Source organism: Schistosoma mansoni, chromosome 2 (assembly GCF_000237925.1).
Source record: "Schistosoma mansoni strain Puerto Rico chromosome 2, complete genome".
NCBI lineage: Eukaryota > Metazoa > Platyhelminthes > Trematoda > Strigeidida > Schistosomatidae > Schistosoma > Schistosoma mansoni.
The window spans coordinates 27,772,286-27,781,537 of NC_031496.1; the positions used below are offsets into that span (position 1 = coordinate 27,772,286).

At 34.0% G+C, this 9,252-nt stretch overlaps 1 protein-coding gene across 1 annotated transcript; it reads left to right on the forward strand.

The window, feature by feature from the left end:
• Positions 1 to 472: 472 nt before the first annotated feature.
• Positions 473 to 7,822, forward strand: Smp_146090 (putative rab geranylgeranyl transferase alpha subunit; the record flags this gene model as incomplete). Its single annotated transcript, XM_018796277.1, has 4 exons — positions 473 to 559; positions 2,348 to 2,677; positions 5,916 to 5,989; positions 7,609 to 7,822. The coding sequence occupies 4 exons, from the start codon at positions 473 to 475 to the stop codon at positions 7,820 to 7,822; spliced, it is 705 nt and encodes a 234-aa protein (XP_018650505.1).
• Positions 7,823 to 9,252: the final 1,430 nt, after the last annotated feature.

Genomic DNA, 9,252 nt, shown 5'->3' on the forward strand with positions numbered 1-9,252 from the left:
AAGCGAATGTCCGGCGCTTTAACCGGGTTGGTGGACACAGAAAGTCCACCTAGGGGAGTTGGAAAACCCTGATTCCAAACCAATGGTGCACATGGGCTCCAGTATTCTGAGGGAATAAATGGCGTATGAATCAATCGTTGGTTACCGGTTACCATGGGACTGCATCTTCTCACGATGCTCCACTGCCTTGTGGATCAGACTTTTAGGTCAAAGGCCCCGAGTGTGGCCCCCCTAAGAAAATCACCTGCTTCGGTCTGTGCACCTGGGCAGTATCACAGCTCACACACAAATCAAGTGTGGCGCATATGTGTTCGGTCTCGCTTTGTACTTATATTTATGTGTTCAAATAAATAAATATTCGTATTAAATTTTGTTGTTCTATCAACTCTTTTTTCTCACATTATAGGCAGATCACATACTAAAAGATTTAAGACAGAAACGACGTTTTTCTCGACTCATCGTACATGTTGATATGGATGCATTTTATGCAGCTGTTGAAATACGTGATCGACCCGAACTTAGACATCATCCAGTTGCTGTCGGTAGTAACAGTATGTTGGTAGGTTTTAGAAAAGATTATTTATCTTATACTGTATAGTAAAGTGAACAAATACCTAGTTTATCAGTAACAAAAGTAATAAAGACTTTACTGTTTGTGGTACTATTGAATGAAACGGAAATCATACTGGCCATTTACTGTACACTCCTATGCACATCCATTTTTGTCTGAACTGATTTAAGGTAAATGTGGCAACCGTTCACAGCAATACCAGAGATGTAATTTAGGAATCATTATCCTTTTAGTTATAAATTATGTTCTCAATATTTATCCAGTGTTCAGTTGTCGAACTGATATGTAGCACCCACTATTTTCCATCCTATAAAGATAATCTCTCTGATGAATTCGCATCATAAATTATCAACCTCTTATCCTCATAGTCTACAAGTCTTGGCTATTGTAATAACCTACAATCATCCGTTTTTAAATATCTGGATACCAAACAAGTGCCAACTCAGATATATACTTACTACAGTAAATACACGGTATATCAATAATTTTTCTTGAATATTGCTCGCTAACTGAAACTTATATGCACATTCGCTGCTTTGTGTCAAAACATTAGGTTTAAGGCTCGTATCTCATGAATACACTCACGTTCGTTGAATTAGTCAACTTTTTCGATCTGAAATCCAAGGTTTTGTCGATGTGGTCTGTAGTTCACATCGATTTTCAAACACAATTTATATATATATCAGTACCTATCATCAAGTCTTATTGCAGTTGCGCTGTTAATGAGATTAAGCGAATATCTCACCAACTACACAACCCATACTAAGCGTAACAAAGTAGTGAAAATACGAGTTCAGATTTCTTCTCTCCACGGTTGCACTTGTTTCTCTTCAGTATCTTGTTAATACACATACAATGACTACAAAATACTCTGACTTTTTGTTTTAAACGAATAACAGTTCGATTACGAGTATTATTTATCAATTCATTTGTCGTTTCATCATCTTAATACTATTCTAACTGCAAAAATTTTGAGTCATTTATGTGGAAAACCATAAGTCACTTACCAGTAATACTTATTTTATCGACCCAATACAATATATTGTTTATCTCTTCACATTTTTTGCTGCCAGGGATTTGTTTATTCTTCCCTTCGCATCTTCTGAAGTTTGTCAAACTATCATTTATGTATGTAATTTACGTTACGTCATATGTTGCTATTCGTTTTAAGTATTCAACTTTCATATATATATATATATATATATATATATATATATATATATATATAAACTTGACCATATTGTGCAACACCACTTCATTTTCATTAAATTTCACAACTGACCGATCACTGGATGGTGACCGATGTCATCAATGATAAGTCCTTCGTAGTGCTGATCGAATTCTATCCATCAATTTGCAATGTGACCCATGTCACGGCCCGAATAGATCAGTGATACCGTTTCTGATTGTGAAGCTGTGTTATACGGGATCGAATTCGCCGGGGAGCAGCAGTTCCTTCAAGATTTCTAGTACACCTTGCTGACGAGTCTCAGATAGCACAAAACGCGGGTCCAGGGTTTCTTATCAACTATCTCCATCACCATCTTATATCTCATTGACTTTCACCTAAATAAGTTAGTCTTTGATAACTTTGTAAGAGTCCTCTATTTTGCCATAAACTACCACATGTAAAAGTTACCGATAATTATGATTATACAACTTCGGAAAATGGTATCATCGAGAAGAAACTTTTCTCCTCTGGAACGTCTTAATTATTTCTAAGTAACATAGAATAGCTGTACAGTGAACATTATTTTTCATTATGTTTTGCTTTAGTCTACAAGCAATTATATCGCTCGACGATTTGGCGTACGTGCTGGTCTACCTGGATTTTTAGGCAAAAAACTTTGTCCTCAGTTGAAAATTATACCATGTGATTTTGTAAAGTATACTGCAGCTAGTCGTGTAGTACGATCTATTTTAATGGAATACACTGTTTCTGCTGGAAATACACAAAATCCCTGTGAATCAGATAATATTCCATTTTCAGCGGTTAGTTTAGATGAAGCGTATCTAGATATAACAGATCATTTGGTAGACCGTTGTGATTTTCCTATTGAACGACGTACATTTTGGCCTAGATCAGCACCTGGAGCACCTATGCTGGTTTGTCGGTAATTTTTTAATTTTATGTTTATAAATTTACATATCGTATGTATTTATTTATAAATATTTATATTGGTCATTATGTCTATCCGGCAAAATTGTAGGCAACCAGATCGACAGAGATCTAAAAGATATTAAGCGGTTAGGGGTAGCCTGATAGAAAACTCTACCTAGATTTCGTGCTCTGTAGGACCTAGCACATATGTACATCTGCTATTACTCTTCACTTGGGTACATCTATGAAACACATTAAAATCAACCGTACTGGGGAAATAAATGTAATACCAAAACATTGAGAAAAAAACCAGGTGAAATTCGTTTAACAGAAATTATGACGTAATGCCTCGTTTATTCATGCTTTTGGATAACAAGTAAAGGTTAAATTCGTTTTGTACAATAGCTGAAGATAGATGATACATGTTTTAAACATGTTAGTCGACTTATGACTTTTGCATATTATTTCATTTAACATTATTGTATTCCGTTATTCCCAGTCAAGTTTTCTCAGATAAGTTTGATGTTTTAAGGGAAAGCTACTTATGTTTCCTACTTTTAGTAAGTTATTTTTATTCACAAGATACCAGAGAGTTGACTACTACATAGTATGCTTACTCTTTTATTAGACAAATTAAGTAGATTCGTAAAATTCCTATAAACTGTGGTTTGTTTCTTAAGATTTCACCAGTCAGCAAGTTACCGTTTGATCAGTTATGGTCACTTTCTATATATTCTCTTATGTCTAAAATCAAAACACTTGAAAATCTAAAGTAATGTCCCATTCATGTCTCCATTTGCACCTTGAATTAGTACTCAGTCAGTCAGAAGTAAAGTAGCACCTAGTACACATGTACATCGGTCTCCAGACCACATCAGAACAGGTGTTTGAAGCGAAAGATCCTGGATTTTTGAGTCTAAATATGAACATCATACATTGGAATCCAGGTATAATCGACTAAAACATCTCAAATAAGATAAAATGCACGTTTTGATTTTCACTGTTGATCATAGTATAATATCAAGTATAATACACGGGAAGAGTTGAGTGAATTTTCGATTGTCATTAATATCTTCAATTGAGCAATAGATCAATTCAGTTACTCATTCATTTATATTTTAACGCGTCTTTAATCCCAGTTTCATTTTCACCTTTGATATTGTTTTTTTTTCACACTTATTTGATTTAAATCAACCTTATTTTTAAAAATTTCTTTCATGGTCTTTGGGTAGTTCATTCACCTTTTGTTAGGGTTGAGAATTATCACTTTATAATTAGTTAACTAAATCTTTTTTCCTCATATTCCCTTTGAGAATTTTAAGCTAGGAAGATAGGGAAAACTTCATAAAATATGTTGAATTAATGCTGATATAGGGTATTTTATTTATTTTATTTAAACACATAAATATTAGTACAAGAAAGCACCAGATACATATGAATAGTTTTTTCTGGTTAGCGTTTTTTTTAGCGAGTTGATTTTCTACTGGATGGGGTCGCTAACCCCATACCCAACCCTCCTCCTTTACCCGGGTTTGGGACCGGCAGTAACCCCCGGAGGAGCTACAGGCGGAGTTACCAGATACATATGCGCCTCACAAATCTCATTTGATTTGTGTGAGGGCTGTAATACTGCCCAGGTGCCTAAACTGAAGCAGGTGGTTTTCTTAGGGGGGCCACACTCGGGGCCTTTGACCTAAAAGTCTGATCCACAAGGCAGTGGAGCATCGTGAGAAGATGCAGTCCCATGGTAACCGGTAACCAACGATTGATTCATACGCCATTTATTCCCTCAGAATACTGGAGCCCATGTGCACCATTGGTTTGGAATCAGGGTTTTCCAACTCCCCTAGGTGGACTTTCTGTGTCCACCAACCCGGTTAAAGCGCCGGACATTCGCTTTTCGTCCTATCAATTTCGTAAACAACAGTAATGCCACGAGAAGGCAGTGAGTAGAACTTCCCTGGTAGTGGCTGTATACGCGCGGCCATATGTGAGCATTTCGAGGGGGAGAGCTAACTCTCCCCACTCTCGGCCGTACCAGGGCATTTGGGGTCTAATATGAATAAATAATTTGCAAATTAAAGCAAATTAAATTAAAGCTGAATCAGTGGGAAACATCTATAATTCAACAAGGTATAACTCGGAGACTATAATTTTTGAACGAACTAATCAGATATAAGATAACAGGACTTGAATTTAGGCACGAAATTCACCTGTCCATTTAGCTAAATAACGTTTTGGCATTTCAGCTGATGTCATCTCGTGATGAAAACCCTAAACCTAATTCCTAACCCTAATTATCGACTGTAAATCGTAGTTCTAATTCCTCATGCTGATTTACAAACTTCATTTGGTCATAGTTAGTAGGTCACATTCTGAAGGCCACTTAAGCGTCGCTCAAACACCGTCCATAAATTATAGTCCCACTTACATAACAATTAGGAAATCGTACAACCAGAAGCATAATGTACACCATGCGAAAGTGAAATAATCAATAATCAGTTATTATAACCATGCAGTTTCAAAGTTTTTTCTTAAGCATGAGACATTTGAGAAATTTATGAATACATGAAGATCGATATTCAATTTCTGATTGATAATAAAAGCTCCAGTAAGGTATTGAAAAAAACAAAAGCTTTTGATTTCAGTTAGTTGCTCAATATTACAAAAGATTAATGATCAGTACAACTGAGTATCTCTTTTTCCAATGAATAGTGAATACACATCTAAGAGACTTGTGTGCTCAGAATTCCATATTATGCTAAACATATAATATTGAATAAAATAATAAGTATTATTATCACTTAACTTTAAAATAAGCACTAAGATAACAGGTGAAAGTATTAATAACAAAACTACGATAACAAAAAATTTCTCATCCAGATGAATGTATACTTAGTTAATTTGAGAACTTGGACGAAAGCCTATACTACTAAAGGAAAACTCTTGTTCCAAGTCATGTAGGAATAAGTACATTATTTAAATATGTAGACAATGGAAAGCAGTGTTAGTGATTAACAACCGGAAAGTACTGGAAAATATTGGATAAAGAAGTATCAACTTCAAAGAATTTAAGTTGTATTGCACCAGTATCTCAGACTAGCGAATTCGGGCGTCTTTACAACCTGACTAAATTAACTTTGTAATCAAATTTCAAATTTCATATGAAATAATTAATTGACAATAAGGGACGATGAGAAAGAGAGGAGAAAAAGTACTCACTTCTAATTCACCACTTTTTAACATCACTGGTGTAAGAGATTTTATAATTTTAAGCTTTTGTTCAATTTGTTGACGAAGAGCTTTTTCCCGCCTCAGTTCATTTTCATAAAACTTTGACCCTTAAATAATTGAAAACTTGTTAGTAAAACTAATTCCTTAGTATTAAGAAATGTGAGTTCAAAAATAAAGTTGTTTACAGTTATCCGAAAGCTTGACCTACCCATGACACCTAAACTATATCCATATTTGCATTATAAGCAAAGTATATGGTATAAGACTACTTCCTGTTTTGTCATACAGCCGAAAAACATATTTTGAATGAGAACAATATATTAAAAATACAGATAACGGTTACTGGTGTTTTGAAGCATTTTTTCGGTCCAATGCAATCATTTATCAATGGCAAGGTTATTGAATCAACTAGAGTTACAGAGACCTATGTTAAACAAATAACCCTATTATTTCCCATGATAAGTAGAGTGGCGTTTAAACCCCTATTCTAACAAATAGAGGCTTAATTTTTGAGTCAATAGATCATGCTACGCAATAAAGCATAACATCACTTAACGACGTCACTAGTCGCAGACATCAATCATATGAAGAGTCCAACCGTTTACACTGTAGTTCACAAGATATTATCATGTAAAGTCACTAGGTGAAATGAATCTGCGTTTGGGAGGACAGCTTGAAATGACTCACAGTTGTAAATGATCTCCCACTGAGTTATTGGCATTTTCGTTAGCTAGGCTATAAATATACTGAATTACTTTGAGTACAAAGGAAAGAACTCATAAGTATGTTTACAGGACATTTAAACTTAATTATTCTTTTATCTATGTAGCTAAATTAGACATCCTTTGACAACCTATGGAATTTTTTTATAAATAATATGACATTACTTATCAATATTATGTTGATGGTATTTTGAAGTATTTTAAAGATGAAGTATGTTTATTTCTTCTTATTTTAAACTTGTTACTTATATGTATAATTTGGTCACAGGCATGCAAATGACACTTTCAAAATGGAATAAGACAAGAAATCCAAAAAATTAAAGGACTGAATATGCCAAATATCCAGTTCGTCACTTAATATCGTAATACTTGAATGGATACTTACAAGCAAAAAGTGAATTCATGTAAACTATTGATTAACTACTAAATAAAATTAAAATCAGGCAATTAACCAACCACATAATTCTAACATCTTGATTCTCAAGAATATAGAGATCTTTTAGTGTGTATACCGCATACGATATCAACCTATCCCACTTTTCTAGCGGCAATTAACTTCAACTTTATCGCTTAGTGTCAACAACGCATTTTTTTCACGGATGAAGTTGTTATATTTTACCGGATATCTACACTGTTTCGTACGTCTACATCATCTTACAATAAGTAACTGCAGAATATCTATAAAGTATTTATTTCATGAGTTATTATGAGTTGGCAGATCACTAATTATGTCAATGAGTATTTTCCTCAATATTTTATTCAGATAAAAAAAACAGTTTAGTGATTAAGGCATACAACCTTCAACCGACAGATTTAAATCTCACACTCTGACTAGGGACTGCCAAGTTGTATAATTACCCATCACGTTAAAAAGCAACTTAAAAACATGTACATAAAACCGTACTTGATTAATGATCGACAAGAATTTAATAATTTCATTTAATGAAACCTGAAAACTTTTCGAAAACTATCAAGTGAACAATTTATATATATATATATATATATATATATATATATATAATACATTCTACAAAGTTCACCTTTGCTTTGGAATTCTCCAATATAATTTCCATAATTGTGGCTTTATCTAAACCTTCCATACCAGCTTTCGTACTATATCTACAACAACCCTCCAGATCATTAACGGAACTATCACCATTCATTATAGAAATTAATAATCATAAATGTGGGTAATTAAAACAGCATATATATATCATATATATATATATATATATATATATATATATATATATGCAGATAAATCAGCAACCAGAGATACCATAAATTCATAAGTTATCATCCTGGTGACTAAATAGTTTGTAAATGAGAAAATCTACTACTTTTCTCGATAAAGATGTGAAAAATAATTGTGAAACTGTAGTTTGCATCGCACTTGCCAAGTATAAGTTTATGTACTTAACTTAGAGCCACACTGTGTGAAGTTTAAATATGCAACCTACACCAAAATAGTTGAGTTCGAACCTATGTATTATCGGTTGAAGGTTAATTACTCTAAGCACTAAGTCACTACTCTGTGGTTTAATGATTTGCTAACTCGACAGTCAAAAGCTAGTTTGGGCACGAACTTGTTCGTAATTTCAAGTAATGTAAAAGCTTCATCTCTTCCATTTTACACTGTTGATTAATCGTTTTATCGATTACCTGTCTGTTAGAGCAATGTATATTTTCTAGAAGTGATACGTAAAACAAACATATTGATTATTACAAAACTTCAGTAATATAGCTCAGATATATTCATACCTCATGTTATTTTGAAGTGTAAGTATTTCAATGTCATGTGTTAGGCTTTAAAAACAACAGATGGGAATATACCTAATTACCTTCGTTTAAAAGGTTACGAATGATAGATCCCAGACAGATGCACCTTACACTATGCACTCCATACAGAGGTTTTTCCTTTATTTTTGGATCACGCTGCCAGATAATACTTAGTAAAATAAGATACTAATAAACATGCCACGCAAAACCAAGTGACTACTGTGTGAAGAAATAGAAACTATTTATTAAAAATAATAACAAAAAGAGGTCAAAAAGTAGTCTGGGTAGTGACACAACCAAGGTAGATCCCATCCAGCAGAGAGACATCAAACTGTTTATGAAAAACTAGACCAAGATCACCACTAGTTTTAAGTGTGAACTAAAATTAATACTACCTTGAACCATTAAGTTTAACGATCTCCAACATCCACACTGGGAAGTTGTGAAATGGTAACAGACGCTAGTCGTATGTAATTGCAATCACTAGATAATTCCACACCGAAATTCCTGGCTAGAATAATTGGTAGCACTGGAAGTGGCCTAGATCACAACAACCCTTAACTACTAAAGGCAGGCTGAACCCGTCTCACACACTAATGCTTATAAAACTACACAGCAGCATGGAGTTTACTATTTCCAATGACTCAACAAGGATAGGTGCAAATACACAGCTTTGCACTTATTGTGATAAATCGCACTTCAATGTTGGAAGGCACATACCACATTTATTGATGATGGCCGAAATCTGGGTAGTTAGGTTATATAACTTCCTGTACGTTCTCCGTAAATGACTGTCGATAGTGGCTAAAATATTGTAAATTAAAGGGATTCGATCCTTACAAACT